Raw genomic sequence first — 19,762 nt, forward strand, 5'->3', positions numbered from 1 at the left:
CTATTATGAACCAGAATGTTTGCACATATCTCAGTCCAATGTCAAGGTGATGCGGAAATGTCAGGTTCTAGATCACACTTGGTTAAGGCAGGCCAAAAGGAAGTGTGAAGAGCAACACCAGAGTGATGCGGCCAAACCTAGCTTCTAGCCTAAGACTTCATCATGGGCAATAAAGCACAAAGAGAGAACCAGGGTTGGTGCAGCTTGTGCAAATTTTGCATAGAATGTGTCCCAACTTACAACTTTTTCCATGCACAAAATATTTCCTTGCAGAGATTCTATTATTGTCTGAGCTGGAAATGCTGTTTTCTGCACACACACACACACACAAATGGCATTTAAGTCACACTCTGCAGACAAGCAAATGCCATTGTGAAAGAACTCTTCTGTGTTGGCTTGAATAAGGACCGCTTTTCTCATGGCAAAAGAGCCATGTGCAAATTTTGCGCAGGAGAAGTCCCAAACTGCGAAGATTCTCATCTGTCCAGGTATTCTTCTCATTTGCGTTTCTCAGCACTTGAAAAACATATTCAGTATCTTTGAATATCTTTTCCATCCCTACTAGAGAGGCCTTTGGTCTGATCCAACACTTAACGGTGGTCAGAGAGAGATGTCTCAGGAAAGAGTGTCCCTTAGTCTCCTCTCCAAAAAGCATCTGCTGTTCCCAATGTTCCTTCTAATTACAGCATCATTTTGGATGTTGGCCTGGATTTCTGTGCAAGGCAGCTCCCGAACGGGAAAAGTCACGCTCTGCCGACAAACAAATGAAAGAACTCTTCTGTGTTGGCTTTATTAAGAACAGCTTTTCTCAGTTAAACAGCTTTGGAGGAAGTGGAGCAGGAGATGTTACAAAGTACTTCAAAAGATCGGGCCAAACGCGGCATCTTTTCTTTTCCCCCTTCCTTTCTTCTTCTTCTTTTCTCTTTCTTTCTTTCTTTCTTTCTTTCTTCAACACTTCATGCTTCAAAGGAGGAGGACAATGTTGGAGCATTTAGGTTTTTCCAAACCTGTCACCCGGCTCCTGCTATCGGTGGAAATGAATTGCCAGGGCTAGGGAGAATTTATCTATTTTTGCAAAAAGGTGAAACAATCGAGAGATGCTTCTGAGCAGAACTTAGAAAAATTGGCTTTTTTGGATTTGTTGTTGTTGTTCTTGATGATGATGATGATGATGATGTGTGCCTTCAAGTTATTTTTGACTTATGGTGACCCTAAGACCTGAGACCGAGAACATGTAACTTGCCCAAGGTCATCCAATGGGTTCCATGGCCAAACTGGGAACTGAACCCTGGTCTCCAGAGTCACAATCCAACACTCAGATCACTATGCCATGCTGGCTCTCTTTTGGACTATGGTTCCTATAATTCCTCAGCCAACCTTTGCACCAGACATGTTTACTGGAGGATTCTGCCACCTGTCATCCCAAAATAGTTTCCAAGCTCTACTTCTGGGGATGTATACTTTGGAAAGGATGCCCTGCAGAATTAATGCAGTTTGACACCACCATGTCTCCATGTGATGAAACTTTGGGATTTGTAGTTTGGTGAGACATTTCATCTTCACTGTGAAACAGCTCTGGTGTCACAACAAGCTACAAATCCCAGCTCCTAAGGTGTCAAACTGTATTAATTCCGCAGCCTATGTGTTCCAAATTTGGGGATGCATTGCAGATTAATTGATCACATCCTCTCTTTTCAGTGAATACTTTTGAGATTCAGAACTGGAATCCCTGGGAAACGTTGAACTAACAAAATGCAAGTGGATAAAACAATAATAATTTTGAATCCAATTTTTTATCCTGTGCTTTTTGATCAAGAGTAATCTGATACTGGCAGTGTCAGGAAAATAGGAACATTTTAAAAAGGGAAATAAAGACCCAGAGATCCCTCCCCCCCCAAAAAAAATCCATTGGGTTTTTCAGTGTCAGCTGAGGTTCAATGCATTTCCCCCCTCCTTCCAAAGAAACAACGCTAGGGGTAAAAATATGAAGCAAGCAAACTTTTGAACCTCCCTTGGGGACAGCTGAAAGGGGTTGGATTTTTGATGGGTATGAGGGAAAGAGGTTATTTCCCCCCCCCCCCCTTTCCTCGTGGCTTTATTTTTGGCACCAGGAAGTGGGAAAGGGAAGGCAGAAATGGTTAGTGACAAGATGAGAGGATGATTCCATCTCTTTATTAATGGTTTGTGGTTTAGTGGAGGAGGGATTCCAGTAAGTCAGTATCTAAGTTTGCAAACTTGTGTGTCATTTGGTTTCGCCCGACTTTGGGCCTGGGAAAAAAATGTTGCCGATTGAGCAATGGTGTTTTTCAGCTTTTGGAAAATGGGGTGAGCTCTGAGAAAAGAAGGATGGTGTGAGAGAGAGAAGGACGCCATCTGAAGATGGAATTCCTCCTGATCTCAAAGTTATCTTGGTCAGAGATAGCTGAGGATCATGAGACTCTGGCCTCATTCACACTACACAATAATCCGATTTTTGAGTCGCATCGATGAAGCGATTTAGCGCCGAATACATGTTCAGACTATCAAAACTATGATTGAATCTGCCCATTTCAATTTGCTCCACTTCATATTCACATTGATCGACCGGATCGAATCAAAATGTAGTTGTGTCACAGGGATGAACCAAATCCAATCGACAGTGCATTCACACTTGCGCTGAATAAATTCATTTTAAAATATGTAGGGCATGCCACAGATTCAGAAGAACTGTTTTAATTGTGTTTAGCACTGTGCCCTCCACCAAGAAAATTGTGCCAGAAATTCAGTGCAAGTACAAACAAGGGCCCATTAAATCGGTTTACACCAATTTGAAAACTGGTTTATTATGTAGTGTGAATGAGGCCTCTGAGTCATTTTTCTCCCCCAGCCTCTAAAGCAGTGATTCCCAAAATTTGATCCTCCAGTTGTCTTGGACTTCAACTCCCAGAAGCTTTCGCCAGCTTGGCCAGCAGTCAGGAATTCTGGGAGCTGAAGTCCAAAACATCTAGAAGACCAACATCTGGGAACCACTGCTCTAAAGCATGAGAACTCCCTTTCATTTCCAAAATGGGGAGAAACCTTAACTGCAGCTTATTTTGTCTGCCTGCCTACTTTCTCTCTTTTTGTCTCTGTCATCTCCCTCTTTCTGTCTGTCCAACAAGAGAGAGGGCTTTCTTGGTGGCTGATCCCAGATGTGGAATTCCCTCCCTAGGAAAGCTACTCTGGCTCCATCCTTGTTCTGCCAGCAATTCTGTTCTCTACATTCAGAATTCAGAGAACAGAATTGGTGGCAGAAGGAGAAGAAGGATGGAGCCAGAATGGCCTCTCTAAATTCTGTTTTCAGTTTCCAAATAGATTCATTGAGTCCGTGGGATTTGCACACATATTGGCTCATCATTCAAGAATGGGCTCTATCTATCCATCAAAACCATTATGGGTCAATTCTATAGTGAGTCTACTCTTAAGAGAATCAGGCTGGTCAGTCATAATAAATTGCTAGCAAACCCATATTCCCTCCAAAAGTGACTTTTTCAAGTTCTGCCCAGTCTCTGCAGGAAAAAGAAGTTCTGCATCGCGTTGTTCATATTTTTTTATCCCGACTAGACAATAAATAGCAAATCGTCTTGAAAACTCTTAACCTACTGACTCTATGGGAGACACACATCATATAAATATTTCTCTGAGATCCCCAGGGAGAGATCAAGATGGGAAGCAGTTATACAACCACAAACTGAATGGCTGGAAAAATAAAAAACCACCATCAAGATAAGTTCATAGTGTTGCCTTAAATTGTGCATAAGATAGAAGCGGGTGGCTTCCATGTGGGTGGGATGGTGAATCTGTTCTGGATTTTAGTTCAAACTAGTTCTCCAGGAGGTTGGACCCAATCCCTCAAATCGATTCAGTTCCTTTAACATTTAGAATAAAATCTGGAGTAGATTCATAGCCCCAAAGACATGGAGGTTTATCGCACCAGGGTTAAAACATTCCCCGGTGCGTCCTAATGTGCACATGCAGGGGCGCGCATGGAGCATGATGGGAACCTGATGGGGCCCAGAACGCTACTTTACTGCACAGTGGAACGCTGCCGTCGCCACCGGGCATTCCCATTGTGTTCCCATTGAGTTCCAGAGGGTGCCATTTCTGGGAACTGTTTCAAAGCGTCCCCAGAAATGCGTCTCTTGGAACTCAATGGGAACGCAATGGGAATGCCCGGCGACGGCGACGTTCTGCTGTGTGGTAAAATGGCATACTGGGCCCCATCACGGCCCCGCTCGTGCACGTTAGAACGCACCGGGGAACGTTTTAACCCCGGTGCGATAAACCTCATGGAGTGACCAGAAACCAGTGATGGTGAACTGTGCTTAGTGTTGGCTAAAATGTCCCTTTAAGATGTTATAAAATAGTTATATGGCTGTAAATGGTGAGGAACGCCAGGTGTCAATCCGTAGTTGTTAGTAATGTATATAAGGACACTGAAACCAAGAGTAGATGTTTCAGAGGACGGTGGATTGGAGAGAGATGTTGGTGTGTTAGTTTGGAGAGTGGATTGTAAATAGATCAGACAAGCATTTTTGTTGGATATATTGTACATATTGCAACAGGAAGATAAAAGCCTCCAAGGACTTTGGAAAAACTCAACTGTGTCTGTGCCGCATTTCAGGTTGGTCAGTGCCATGTTGCCAAATACTCCAATGCTGCACACTGGGTTGTGCTTCTGCACTGGGCTGTGCGTGAGCTACTGTTAAGCACCTGAGACAGTGCTGAACATTGGCTCCTCCGTTTGGGCCTAGTTTTTAATTTTAATCTTGCAATGTCCTACACCTTTCTTGTTTCTTGATTGTCATACATTATGTGGTGCCTTGTCCAACTTTGCAGATGAAGGTTTGGAATTTCTGCAGCAGGGAAAGAGTGAATTTGTGCCGCATGGGGGATTGTGTGCGTGTTCCTGGGAGTCCGTGTTCGGTGGCCTTCTTTGCAAGCATCTAACTCCCCTCCCTCCAGAATAGCGTTGAGTGCCCTGGAATGCTGTAACTCCCCGGACGTTGCCTCGAGACCACCAAACTCGATGCACTGATTAAAGAACTTTGCTCCTTCCCAATTAGGCTCTGGGCCAGTTTGGGGAACATAAGCTGAAAGATAGCTGCTAAAAACAAAACATCCTTCATTTCTGCAGGGGTCATGGTCTGACCGAGGCTCCAAATTTTGTGTCAGATGCAAGGCAAGAGGCAGAGGAAGCAAGAGACGGGGTTCAATATTTGGAATAACAATTGGGAGGAAGTAAAAATAATAATTTTGGGACTCAATTAATGGGACGCAGTTGGCACAGGATGAAGGGAGCAATGGTCTTCCAGCTTGATAGCATTTTAAGTCAGGTTTGTGTGTGTCAGTGTGAAATATTTGTGTCGCTCCAGCACTGCACCATATAAATGATGATGCTATTGCTAGGTAATATTAGATTACATTAATTATATTACATTGTATTGAACTGCATTGTCTTGTATTACAGTACAGTCCACCCTCCATATCCGCAGATGATTTATCCATGGATTCAACCATCCACAGCTTGAAAATATTTTTAAATATATATAAATTTTAGTAAGCAAATCTTGATTTTGCCATTTTATGTAAGGGACAGCATTTTACTATGCCATTGCATGTAATGGGACTGGAGCATCCATGGATTTTGATATCCATCCCCCATGGATACCAAAATCGATGCTCCATTACATACAATCGTATAGTACAATGCTATCCCTTTGATCCTGGAACCAACTGCCATGGCTCAACAATGTGTTGAAATGTGTAGTTCTGTGACATATTCGGCCTTCTTTGTCAGAGAGCTCTGGTGCCACAACAAATGACAAATCCCAGGATTCCATAGCGTTGATCCATGGCAGTTAAAGCAGTGCCAAACAGTATTATTTCTGCAGTGCTGATGCAGACTCTGCTGGATCGCAAGCAGGGAAATGTTGCCGTGTCTCTTTAAAAGGAATCTCCTCTTTTTGGAGACCAAAGCAGTCAGTTCAACTTCTAGCAATGTGGAGGCTAGGCTTCTTTCCCCTTATCATGTGTGGCTTCTTCCTGCGGCACGTAGGCAGGAGTTCTCAGGCCGGCTTCCCCACTCCCAGATCTCTGGATTGTGGCATGCAGATAGCAGGCAGGCAAAGCAAATGGGACTTTTGCTCCCTGGACCCTCTCCCCCCTCCCTTCTCTCTGAGTCACTTGGAACAGCTTGTTTTGCAAAAAGCCTTGGGAAAGGAGGGTTGGAGTGAAAGCCAAGACCATGGCTTGGGAAAGCGTGCATATGTGTGGATGAAAATTCCCAGAATCCCCAAGCCAGCATAGCCACTGGTTGGAGGATTCTGGGAATTGGCTGGAGGATTCCAGGGGTTGATTGGGGGAACTGTAGGACTTTGTGGAACTCTGTAGTCTACATCTGCCAGACGCAGAGCACAGAGTTGCTCTAGGAAAACATACAAATGCCATGGTGATGATGATGATGATGATGATGATGATGATGATGATGATTACAGTAGGCCCTCCACATTCTCTGGGATGAGGGGCTCAAGATACCCATGAAAGTTTATATGTTTATTTGTATCCTGCTTTCCCCTCAAAACTGGGACTCAGTGTGGCTTGCAATTTTAAAGAACAGTACAATTAAAAACATACCAAAGTGATGCAAAAATAGATAAGTTATCTCTCAAAGAATCTGTAGGTTCTCCAGTCTGCAATGTCTGGCAGAAGTAGACCACAGGGTCCTAGGTGAGGACCTAGAGATTCCTAGAAAGAGTATACAGTGGTCCCTTCCCTTACACGGTATCTGTTCCGCCCCCCTCTGCATAAGGGAAATTCTCGTGCCTGAGGCGGTGTGTGGCAGTTCACGGTGTGTGCACCATTGCTTTTTTTGGCGCACGGTACCACTTCTTCTGGTGTGGATTTCAGCATATCCTAAAAGCCACATATATTGTGCCCACGTATGATGCGGGCACACTGTATCATAACATTTAAACTACAGAGGCTTTGCTCTCATCATGAGAGGACTGCCTGGACAAAATTTTAGGTTTGTACTAGCTGTTGTACTGGTCACTGACTGTAATAAATTTCATTCATTCATTCATACTAGCTTTTGGAAAGTCATGCTTGTGACTTTCAAAATGATCAGGTATTAAGGGCTACTTTGAAAAGCTTAAGAAAACTTTTGGATGTTCCCCTCCCTTTTTGTTTGCTGTAGCAATTGACCTGTTTGCCAAAGGGGGAAACCCCAGTACATTGAGAGGAGGAATGGAGACGGTCAAGAGAACTGGGCACAGTTTGCCCTTGATTTGCTAATTCAACATCCACAATCTCAGAAAGGACGAAGAGCAAACTTGCCTCATCTGATAATCAATCCTTCTATATCCTCCCACACTTCAGCAATGAAAACTGGGGCATGTGTAGCCAAGCAATATCAGAGTGTGGTCAAGATGGCAAAAGTACCTAGTGAGGAAGGAGACGCAAAAGTGGAGAGGGTGCAGCAGTTTGCTTTTGTCCGAACATACTGGGAAGGAGAAGATTCTGTCCTCTCCTCTTCTCCCTGCTGAGATAATTGAGGGAAAACTCAATTTCATTTTGAACTCAGGTTGCAACAACTGAAGTAAGACAAAGACAAAGGAGGAAAGTGGGAAGAGGAGCGGGAAACTGGGACATCTTTAAAACAGTGGAAAAGTGGGATAGGCAGATTAATGAGACTGTCCCTCCAACTCAGATCTGTTGAAAGAGTATGTTGTCCAAGTACAGAAAACCTGCCAGGGCATGAGAACAAAAAAGTCTACATTGGATGCTTAAATTCTCAAATGATTCCACCCATACCATTCAGCAAGCTGGGCATGTTTGCTTTTAGCTGCAAAGTGTACCGAGAGTCTCGGGGAACGTGCAAATATATTGTGGATTGTAGCTGATTGCCACAATGTATTAGACCCCGAGGTGCTATAAGATGAGCTGCCATCTTTGAGCATGATTCTATACATGCTGGTGAAACTTGGAATGACACATTGGTTGCTGATGGAAGCATGTAATAACTAGGTGCCATCAGCATTGTCCACATTTTGGCTTAGGGGAGAGGGGGGTAAACAGTCTGAACTGAAATAACCCACATTCTGACGTCATTTGGTGTAATACCAAGCTAGAATTCTGGTGTATTGTCATGGAACATTAAAAGTTGACACTGCTGGACTCTCGCGCTTGTCTTCTGAAGCTAGTGTGAACTAAACTAAAGAGAAAACCTTCACATAAGGCTGAGGTGGCAACTGTGTGAAGATCAGGGACTAGTTTCTTCCTAAACCACCTTATAGACCTCTTGCCTTCTAATGGTGCATGGAAACCCTTTGGCTGCATCCTGGTCAAAATGTCAACCAGAAGTGATGTCGTGTCATTTCTAGTCATCATTTTGCCTAGGCTAGGGATGAAGAAGGAGATATTTTATGTGTAAAGGCATCATGGAGATGTCTTGTGGTGTTGACCTGCATTTTTGGAGATCTTTAAACAAAAGTTGGATGGGCATCTTTTGCGAGGGCTTCAGTGGTGTATTTCTGCATGGAAGGGGGTTGTATTAGATGGCCTTTGTGGTATCTTCCAATTCTAAGATACTATAATTTTCATGATTTTGGACTGGTTTTCCTGGATGTGATTTGTTTTTAGCTACCTGTGGTTTTGCTTGCCTATTTTAATCTTGCAAGTTGAGTACCAGTCTTAGGGGGGAAAGGCAAGGTATAAAGAGGGCCTAAATACCCTAAAGGCACCGGATCCTGTCTGATATTGAAAACTATGCAGGGTCAGCCCAAGTTAGGTCTTGGATGGGAGACCACCAATGGATACCAAGAGCTGTAGGCTACATCTCAGAGGAAGAAACGGGCAAAACCACTTAGTATTGCCTGCCTAAGACAACTCTATGAAATTCATGAGGTGCCATGAATTTGCAGTGTGTGTTTTTGTCATACTTTTAATTAGTTTTGCATCTTTGCAGTAGCAGTTAATACCTACACTAATAGGACAAGGCAGAAATGTAAAACAATCCAATTCAAGGAAAGCTTCCCAGCTCTGTTTTCTTCTGCCTGAACAAATACAGACCTTGTACTTTATCACAGCTGAAAAACCTGACTCGCTGGAACCATTTCTCCCCCTCGTTGGTCAAAGCTCAGTAGCCCCGCATGGGCAATTACATCATTTCCAATTTGCCTGGAGCCCATTAAACTGCAGTTGAATGCAATTAAAAGCCTATAACGATCCCAGACAACCTGTAGGTGCTTCCCTCTTACCTCCGCCTTTTCTTGGGGTTTTTTCGGAGATGTTCTTGAACTGATGGCTGTGTCACCCATCTCTCCATGGTAGAGTCCTTTCGGAGAGAAGTGAGAAAGACCCAGCAAGAACTGTTTACAAAACGATGAGATTTTCAGATCTTACAGATATTGTAATGGTAGGGTTTGCTATTTCTTGGTTGCTTTGGATCAGATCTCATGCAGGGCTGGTGCTCAGGCTCCATATGGCCATTTTTTGGGGGAGGGATATCCCCTGTGTCCCATGAGATTGCTGGGTGCCCTCTGATGTCCCTGGATTCCCCCATTTGTTTCTAGCCCCAGAGCTTTTCAGTGGTACCAAATTAGGTACTCCCATGGCATTTCATGGACTATCCAATCTGTAAATAGCTTTATTTTTACTTGGGGATAGAATTCAGAGGCAAAGCTGTGTTAATCTGGAATATTAGTATGCAATGGGATCTTGCAGCACCTTTGGGACTAAGAAGATTACTACATGTGGCTTTTGACCCATGGTTATATCCAGAAAAAAGTTGTTTTGGTGATACTTATCGCACAGCATTGCCTGGTTGTCCCCAAACCATGGTTATGGCATCCCTTTTCATTGACTAGGGAAACCTGTCAATGAAGTCACAATCATGCTAGCCCTCAGGTGTGAAACATTGCTGCTGGGGTGTTATTGTGTTTATAAGTCAGAAATGACTTGAAGGCACATAACCAGAACAATAATAATCCCATTTCCATTGAAATGTGAGATTGCATCAAGAATGGAGCTCATGCACTAAAGCCTTGAGCAAAAGAAGTTATAGCATAGGCTTTTGTAGACTGGGTCTGCTTCCTCAAATGCACGAACTGGTGTCCAGGAAGGCCCTTAGATGTGTTCAGTAATATAGCCCAGATGGGACCAAAGTGTCCTGAAGTCTAGTTCTATCCCTCGTGTTTAAGGAAAGTACTGCATGATACATGTTTTCTTGTGCTCCAGAATTGTGAAAGGCACAAAACGAGTGAAAGGGTAACTTGTTTTGGCTCTGACTTGATCTGATAGCGATGCGATGTTTACAGAAAACTTGGTAAAGGCATTACTTGGGGACAACAACCTACAGAAGCCATCAGTCAGAATGGGCAGTTGAAGGGATGCTGGGAATTGTAGTCCAAACCAGTTTTTTCCCTTGATCATAGAAAAATGTAACTACCAGCTATCAAAGGAACTTGTCAAAGCAAAGATGGTTAAAGTGCGCTCCGTAGGCCATTTGCAGCCCCCAAAGTGTTCTTATGGTCCCCAGGTAGCCATTTTCAGAGTGTACAACACTGGATAGAACACATAGTTGATGTTACAGTTCGTCTCTTTCTCTTCTCCTCTACAAATTTGTACGGCTGGGAAATGTCAGGATACCTTTAAGGACACGTATAGGGAGTTTGTACCTAACTTTGGAGTTCATGTGCCACGTAGACCTTCCTTGCATCACCATGCGATGATGTAGTAACATCTGGTTGACTTTGGAGTTAGATCCCAAACAGTTTTGCTGGTGTGTTTGCTAGAGGTGTCGATCTTGGCTTGTTCCGTTGTGCTGTGCAAGAACAAATCATTTCCAAAGATTTCTTCCCAGCAGGATAGGATGGTCTGCATTTTTGAACTTTTGGGGGGATGAAGATTTTGAGACATTTTTTGTGTGAAAAATTCATTTGCATAATTGGAAGGCGCACAACCACAACAAGTATGGGAAAGAGGCATGGATCCAATCTGTTCTGAAGCACTGATGTAGGATTACTTACTTTCAGCAGAGTTTAGAAGAAGGCAAAGATAGAAAAGGGCATCAAGTAAAGATATAGTGGTGTAACTCCTGCTTATTCAAGTTGTTTTTCATGGCACACCGGTTGGGAATGGCTAGGATAGAATACAGTGTGTGCGCCGGAAAATGGTGAAGCTTCATTTTAACCACTTAGCAGCTTTTGACTGGATCGGGCTCAGATTTCTGAGCATAATGGAAGGGCTCAAAGGTTTAGAAATGCATAAAGATCATCAGATGCAAAAAGAAAATAGCTGCAATTTACAGGAAGGATAATGCCCCGCTAATGTGTTTCGGTGGTTTTAAAACCGATAACTTGCAATATGGAATTTATTTTTAAAGCACTCGTACAAAGTCGTGCTTTCCTAGAGGTGTCTTTCAACTGGTATGGCAGGTTTGGGCTTCATTCAAGGAAGCAAGTTCATGTAGCATCGTGCCCTGGGGTTTTCTGCCTTGAACACCCAGATATTGTGCCTCTTGTTAGGAGGCTGGAGGAAACCTGGCTCAATACAAACTCATTTTGCTCCCAGAAAACCTGGATCCATTGCTTAGGATAACTAAATGCAGCAGTCTATATAGACATCCCCCGTTTTTCAGCACTCACTTTTTGAGAATCCATTCTTCTGACCTTTTTCAGATATTACCAGAACCCATACTTTGCTGTGTCGTGTATTCTTCCAATCTGTTTTGTTACAGTTCCATGACCTTCCATGCACATTTGCATGCATTCAGAAGTGATATGCAGTGCATTATTTACATTTTTCAGCAACTAAAATGCAAGCTTTAAAAAGACTGGCTTCCACATTTTGGCGATTTCTGGTTTTCAACAGTGTTCTGGTCCCTAACCTGTTGAATAAGTGGCAGGTTCATGTATACATTATACAATGGGTGAAGGGCTTGGAAAACCAAACAGAACACTAGTGCCAGTATTCTTTACCAGCTGCTTAGTTAAATATACCTGACATGGGTGGACAACATTTCTATCAGATGTGGTGGGATTGGGCAAGAAGAGTTTATTTAGTTGTTTAAGGTCCAAAACACACTGGAGAAATAATTCAGTTTGAGACAGTTTTATCTGCCCAGGCTCAGTGCTAGGGAATTCTGGGAATTGTAGTTTATTGTGACACCAGAGCTCTCTGACAGAGACTAAACATCTCATAGAACTACAGTTTCTAGAATTCCCTAGCATTAAGCCAGAGCTGTTAAAATGGTCTCGAACTAGATTATTACTGCAGTGTGTTTTAGACCCATGTTATCTCTCCTGGACCAACACTTTCTCCCAAACCTGACGGAAATGCCATTTACCCATGTTCTGATCACCAGCAGAAAGGACCTCCTTCTCTACATAAGCTGATATTCAGTAAAGTGAGTTGGAGGAGAGTTACTATTGTGGCAAAAGAGTCTCACTTTGATGAAGTAGTGATTGTGAATATGGAACAGGTATGGATAGGTAAATCTAGGTAACTGTTCTGTATTCATGATCGCTACAACAAAGGAACACAGTAAGACCTCATGCTGTGTGGGCTTCACATCTGCAAATTCAATTACCCATGGATGATCAAAACCATATTATTCAGTGGTGGTGATGTGAATGTGCATGCTTCAGCTTATGTGTGTTCATGTCTCTGCCATTGAATAATATGGGGCATGCCTGTCCATGGTTTTTTGGCATCTGTGAAGGGCCCAGAACTGAAACCCCATTGATATGGAGAGTCCATTGTACTGAATGTTCATTACAATGATTCGATTCCATATAAAATCCATCCAGGAGTAAATCTACACAAATACAATTGCAGTGTCAAAGATAATAATGTCACCAGAAATTGGATGGGAAGTCTTGGGAGAATAAGTTGGAAATGACTTCAGGTCACACACAACACCAACGTTTGTTCGTGTTTGTACAATTTTATTTCTCGGAGAGGTTTTCTTTAACGTTGGCTTCATATATTTATTTATTATTATTTCTGGTCCTTGTTGCAATCTGCCTTGAGTTTGGAGAGCCAGCATTTTCATGTTTTGAAATGAATGCTTCCACACCTTCTGTTCTGGCATGGCTGAGTTGGCTGCAAAAGAAATGTAGCCTTGCCAGGGAATGGCGAGCCACAGCCGCTCTCTGGAGAACAGACCTTCATGGTTCTGTGTTTGCTTTTAGTTTCTGGCACAGTAGCCCTGGGCTTTTACTTGATTGATGGACAGGGTAGAAATTTTGACAACATCATAAATGATTCACATGGTTGTCATACTTTCAAAGTATCTTTGAGATGTACACTTAGGTGCACATCTGAAAAACAAAAACCAAGCATTGAAATAGCCCTAAGAGCATTTTGTTCATTTCTGATGCTTGGAGAAGTTACTTTTCCGGACAACAACACTTAAAATTCAAGGGGATTCTGGGAATTTGACTCTAAAAAATGTTTAACACAGCCATATACTACTTACAAGGAGCAGCAACAGACGTCTGAGAATCTTTAAATAGCTGGGTCACTTTGAACCTGTTTCCCCCCAAATTATGTTCACCACCAAGCTCTATGTTTCTTCCATTAAAGTTGTTATTCGATCTTTTGAAAGAAGCAAAGCAGAAAAGGGAGGGAAAAGGATCATGGGTTCGATGCCCGGATCCTTATTTTTGCACAAAGTGTGTTGAGCGGTTCCCTCTTGGCTTGGCAAAGGATGCTCTGGTGTCGCTTTCCCAAAGTTGTAGACATAACAGGATTACAGGCACCAAGGGGAGAGAGAGAGAAGCTCTTCTCCTTTGCAAGCTTTCCCAGATAATGGCCCTCAAAAGGATTGTGAACGCTCAAGACGGAAGGGATTAGGACACCAAGGCAGCTCTTAATTTGGTTTCCCTATGCCGCCCACGTTGCTGCTGCTTGGCAGCCTTTGTAGGATGAGTTGAGAATAAGGTTGCCAGATCTCAGTGCCTGGCCTTGCATTCTGAATTTTCATGGGTCAGCTCTAGTTGAAAGATCAGGGTGTGCGCTCTTCACTTTTGGTGGACTCGGCTCCAGGAAAGGACTATGGGCAGATCTCCAGCTCAGCTAGTAGATCAGTTTGTTGTTGTTGCGAGCCTTCATGTTATTTCTGAGCAATGGAGACCCTAAGGAGGACCCATTATGGGGTTTTCTGGGGCTGAGAGTGTATGAACCTTATCATATGGGGGACAATCAGGGGTTTAAACAGTGATTATCCCGTGAAAATAGTGCCATCATGATTAAGATTTTCACACACTTCGCGACTGAAGAGTCATTATCCCAGGAATAACCAGGGAATAACCAGGCAATAAACAGCAACAAATCATTCACAGGATTTCCCCATGGATGATTTTATACTGTTCATCGCCTGGATAATGGCTCTTTAATCGTGACGTCATGTGAAAATCTTAATAACAATCATGCAATTTTCACAGGATAATCACTGTTTAAACCCCCGATTTACCCCTTGTGATAAAGTCCTATGTCTCTCCCAAAGTTACTCAGTGGGTTTGCATAACCAAACAGGGAAATGAATCCTCGCCTTCACCTAGGGGCTGCTGTGACCTTACAAGGTATTGGTGTCTATTGCACAATGGTAGTTGGTAGAATGACTGATGTACCATGACCCTGATGTGGAATGGGCACCGATGTGTGTTGGGGCAGTCCTCATGTGCATCTGGACACTAGCTAGGAAATGCCACAGGAGTGCCTGGTTTGTATCAGAAGTATCTGTTGGACATTCAAAGTGTCCAATGCACATCGGAAGCATGAAAAGGGCCTAATGTGCATTAAACATATCTGATGTGCATCAGAAAAGTTTAGTGTGCATCAAAAGTACCCAATGCTCATCAGGCGCACAAATGTGCATTGGAACACCCTTGCCGATGCCTGGAAGCACATCTTCACAAATAACTAACAGGGTTTTATTTTACTTTACTTTGCAATGTAGCTATAGATTTGTAAAGTTATAAAACAGAGACTGCAATATGGAATCTTGTCCCACATAAATAAACAAATAAATAAGGAAAGAAAGAAAGAAAGAAAGAAAGAAAGAAAGAAAGAAAGAAGCAAGTAGGTTGACTACAACCAGAGGATGGATCTTTTGAGGCAGGGCTATATTTGGCAGCTGATATTTGATCATTGACTTGCTATGCGATACAGTAACATGGCTGTGATTCGATCAGTGTTGTACAGCAGCATACGGCACTTTAATGGTGGACACCTTGTAGGATTGCATGCTGCGCTGACGTTTCAGCATGTTTTTAATGTGCCCAAGAGTTTTTGTGATGGGAGGTCAACATGGCAGGGAAGAAAAAGATGGGGAATTTGCACATGCACTAAATCTCCTTCACTGCCCAACCACACTTTTTTGGAACTGTGTGTGTGTGTGTGTGTGTGTGTGTGTGTAAGTAATATTGGAAGACTTTCAAGAGAGTGGGCGAAATTCAAAGTATTTTCAGGTTAAAACATGGCAAGGATTCACTGCCCCAGTGACCTGGAAGAGCCTTTGCATAGGATCATTGGAGACTGATTATTGCACTCTTGTTGATTCTGCGAGTGATCCATAAATCCTCACTATGCAGCTTTATGCTCTTTCTTGCTTTGAGGTTGTCATGTTGCGGACCAGAAATTGGAAGAAAGGTGGGGCATAAAGAAAACAAATGCAACTGTTTTATTCTTTCTTCTTTTTTGCTTTTCAGATTTCTCAGCCCAAGTCAATTCCAACTCCTTAAGTTCTCCGACAAGCCGAGGGCCTATGAGCGCACCTTCTCTCCATCCATCCATGGGGCCCACTATCGGAGGCTCTCTGGGATCTCCCAGTCAGCTCCATTCACCCATCAGCACCCTGAGTTCACCCCTCAATGGCATGGGGCCTCCTTTCTCTGTCATCAGCTCTCCCATGGGGACGCACTCGATGTCTGGACCATCCACCCCGGGTCTTGGGTTCGGAACTAACAGCCCACAGGTAAGAAGCCTTCTACCTGGTATTGTGACTACGTCTGTGGTGTCAAATTGTGGCAAGGTTTTTGTAAGCAAAGGCTACAATTTTTCATGCTTTTTACATGGAATGGAGAGAGACAAGGACTGCTTACTGAGTACAAGGGATGCTAATAATATTATTGCTTGAATCCTATGGTTAGTCTGAACTAAAGTCAATCCATTGGATTTACCTATTTGTTGACTCACCTTTGGACACTTATTTCATTGGGTTTACCCTATCTCGGATTAACCAATAGGCTATAAAACCATGAATTTTTTGGGGAAAGGCTGGGATTTCTCTCTATCCCATCTTGTGTTAGGAATAGGTGGCATGCATGAAAGATCTAAGGTTTGATTCCCCCCCCCCCCCGGTGCCTTTATGGTGGACCAAATGGTGCCGTTTTGCACCCAGAAATCATCCAAATATTGCAATAGAAAGTCACTTCCAAGATTTAGGGTTCTTGGAAGTTTGGGCACTGTTTGTTGCATGATCTGATTTAGGGAGCTAGTTATGTTTAGCCTGGGGAAGAGAAGACTGAGATGTGACACGATAGCTGCCTTTAAATAACTGGAGGGATGTCATGGAGAAGATGGAGCCAGCTTCTTTTCTGCTGGTCCAGAGACTAGAACATAAACCAGGGGATTCAAATTACAAGAAAAGAGACACCAGCGAAACATTAGGAAGAAACCTTTTTTTTTTTAAATTGTGAGGTCTGTTTGACCATGGAACAGACTGTCTTGGAGGGTGGTGGATTCTCCAACTTTAGAGATCTTTAAATAGAGTTTGAATGGGCATCTTTCAGAAATGCTTTAGCTGAGTATCCCTGCAAGGGGGTTGGATTAGATTGCCTTTCTGGTCCCTTCTGATTCTAAAATTATATGATTCTGTGCCACTTTAGGTGACCTTTCGGAGTAGGATTGACTCACTTTTGGGAGAAAAATGCCAGTTCTCCCTCTCTCCCTCTTTCTTTCTTATGAAGACTCTGGAGACCTTGTCCAGAACTGGACAAAGTCTCTGTGTTAGATGCAATCTATAACCACAGAGTTGGATGCAACCTATAGACCACAGCAACTCTACCCCAGTCTTACAACTGGATCATTTCTGCAGTGCAGATGCAGCCACTGTCTTTATTAACCAAGGTCTAATGTACACTGCAGACACCGCTTTAAACTTCCATGGCTCAATGCTATGTAATCCTGGAATTGGTAGTTTTGTGAGACATTTAGCCTTCTCTGTCAGAGAGCTCTGGTGCCAGGACAAACTACAAATCCCAGGGCTCCACAGGTTGGAGCCATGGCAGTTAAAGCGGTGTCAAATTGCATTAATGCTGCAGTAGAGATTAGATCAAAAATACATCTGGGATTGCATTGTATAAAAGGTCCCAGAGATAGGAGGGGTGAGTGAACTCTGACCAGTCCTATAGGGTGTCCCTTTTACTGGGCTCTTTCCTTCCTTCCTTCCTTCCTTCCTTCCTTCCTTCCTTCCTTCTCTCTATCTCTCTCTTTTCATGGTAGCAGTAGTAGTTTGTTTTCCTCCTCAGTGAGGCATGTGCTGGTGGTGGGGATCTGACGGAAGATTATGTTTTTTAAAACAAGGAAAGAAAGAAAGAGGAAAAACCCTCCCACTCCAAGACGATAAGCCCTTTGGATAAAAATAGTCCAAGCTGATGGACGCTACCACCTGTTGCTGGCTGGCTTGGCTTGGGCAGCCTGTTGGGATCCGTGTCATACAGATTCGTCTGGCAGGGAGGGAGATCTGGGGGGGGGGGGGGTTGGAGAAGGCTGGCCAAGAATTGGGCCACCACCTGCCAATCCGCGGCTGCTTTATTTATGCCGGCTTCTATCTGGGAAGGAGCTCTACACCTGCTAGTCCTTTTGCTTTTCTATTAACCTGATTTATGGTGACAGGGGAGAGTCTGTTTTCTTGGGAGGAGAGACCTGTGTGGTTTTGTAGAGCCCAGGACATATATTTATTTATATATAATTGCTTTATTTATTTATTTATTAATAATTATTTTAATTATTTTTAATTTTATTTGTGTGTTTATTGAGATCTTGCCCTTCTTCTCCCCCTTCCACAACTCCCCCCCCCCCCTCCCCGGGATTTCATGCAGCCGGTAGAAATTAAAGTAGATGTAAATGAAAAAGAATGAGGAGGCTTCAATCCAATTGTTGTTTCCTGGTCATAAAGTTTTCAGGGAGATAGAAGTTTCCTTCTTTGTAGGTTTCTCTGCAGAAGCTGGACAGCCATCTGTCGGGAGGGCTTTGGTGGTGTCTTCTTGCACGGCAGAAGAGGGTTGGATTGGCATGTGCCCGAGACACTAAACGTTCCTCTCTCAAACCCAAAATTTATTTTCTCCCCAGTGGTGCAGTGGTTAAATGCCTGTACTGCAGCCACTCACTCGCAGATCATAAGGTTGTGAGTTCAATACCTGAAATGGGCTCTGGGTCGACTCAGCCTGACATCCTTCCGTAGGTCTCTAAAATAAAACTTTGTAAGCCGCTTAGTACATCAGTAAGCTGTATAGAAATGTACAGTGGCTCCTCCCCTTATGTGAGGGATCCGGATCCTCCATGTAAGGGGAAATCTGTGTATGCTTGCACCCCATTAAAAACAATGGGGTTGCATGCTCGCAGCTCAGGGCAGCGTGCATGCCATGGGTGCACACACCATTACTTTGATTGGTGCACAGATCCCACGTAAGCTGTAAGCCGTGTATAGTGTGTATAGTACTTCATGTAGATGTATACAGTTTTAAATTTTATTTAGTCTTATAGGTTTGGGGGGACTATTTTCTAAACAAGCAAACAGCTTTTAATAAAGTGTTCAATTGACTTTTTCATTTCTTGCATTTACGATGGATATATTTTCCAGTGTTTTTAAGGTATGCACTTAACTTTAATAACATCCAACATTAAGCTATGATGGGTTTTTTAAAAAAAGAAAGTGTATGGCTAATATCCATTTGCCAATCCCAAATCCTTGCATTGCCAGTTTGAAAACTTAGAGACCGTTCTACTGCCTTTAATGGTTGTTTCAAAAAGGGAAATTCAGCAGGGGCTGAGTGTTACCTGGTTGCGTGACTAGAAATCTATTCTATGTGCCCATTAAAAGTACAGGAGCCCTCTCTTCCAACTCAATGATTCTATAGCTCTATTTCAAGACTCCCTCCAGCACCAGATTTGAAGGCTTCAATCCAATTCCTAGGGCAAAACAGAGTAGACTGATACAATCCCTTACTGTAAGTTGACACATCACTGCTTCCATGAGTCTGTTTGCCAGTTTCTGGTGAATGGAAGAGTTTTGTGTTATCTCCGTGTTTACCAGATGGCATCTCTCCCTCTCTCCAAAGATTTCCCAAGGGTTCAAAATCCCTCTCTTTCTTTAATAAGTTTGTTGTTGTTGTTGTTGTTGTTGTGTGTCTCCAAGTCATTTTTGATTTGTGGCAACCCTAAAGCAAACCTATCACAGTCTTCTTGGCACATTTCTTTAGAGGGGTTTGCCATTGCCAGCCTTTGAGGCTGAGACAATGTGACTTGCCCAGTGGGTTTTATGCTCAAGCAGGGAATTGAACCCTACACTTGAGAGACGTAGTCCAACACTCAAACCTACTTGTTGACCCACATCCTCAGAATAGTTCAGCACCTTGGATAGGACCTTGACTCAGATCTCCAGAGTCATAGTCCAACACTCAAACCACTACGCTAAGATTTTAGATTGAAAATAACAGCATAGATTCCCGTTCCC

At 43.2% G+C, this 19,762-nt stretch overlaps 1 protein-coding gene across 2 annotated transcripts in view; it reads left to right on the top strand.

Annotated features, from left to right (window-relative positions):
• Positions 1-19,762, top strand: part of LOC149308106 (retinoic acid receptor RXR-alpha) — a 138,514-nt gene that overhangs the window by 82,649 nt on the left and 36,103 nt on the right. For both annotated transcript variants that reach the window (XM_089535093.1, XM_089535094.1), the window contains exon 2: positions 15,735-16,000. In XM_089535093.1, coding sequence (XP_089391219.1) covers positions 15,735-16,000 — 266 coding nt within the window. The remainder of the gene's footprint in view (positions 1-15,734; positions 16,001-19,762) is intronic.

The sequence above is a fragment of the Sceloporus occidentalis genome, unplaced genomic scaffold (genome assembly GCF_023333645.1).
Source record: "Sceloporus occidentalis isolate IW3139 unplaced genomic scaffold, rSceOcc1.0.p SCAF_8, whole genome shotgun sequence".
In the NCBI taxonomy this organism is placed as follows: Eukaryota; Metazoa; Chordata; class Lepidosauria; order Squamata; family Phrynosomatidae; genus Sceloporus; species Sceloporus occidentalis.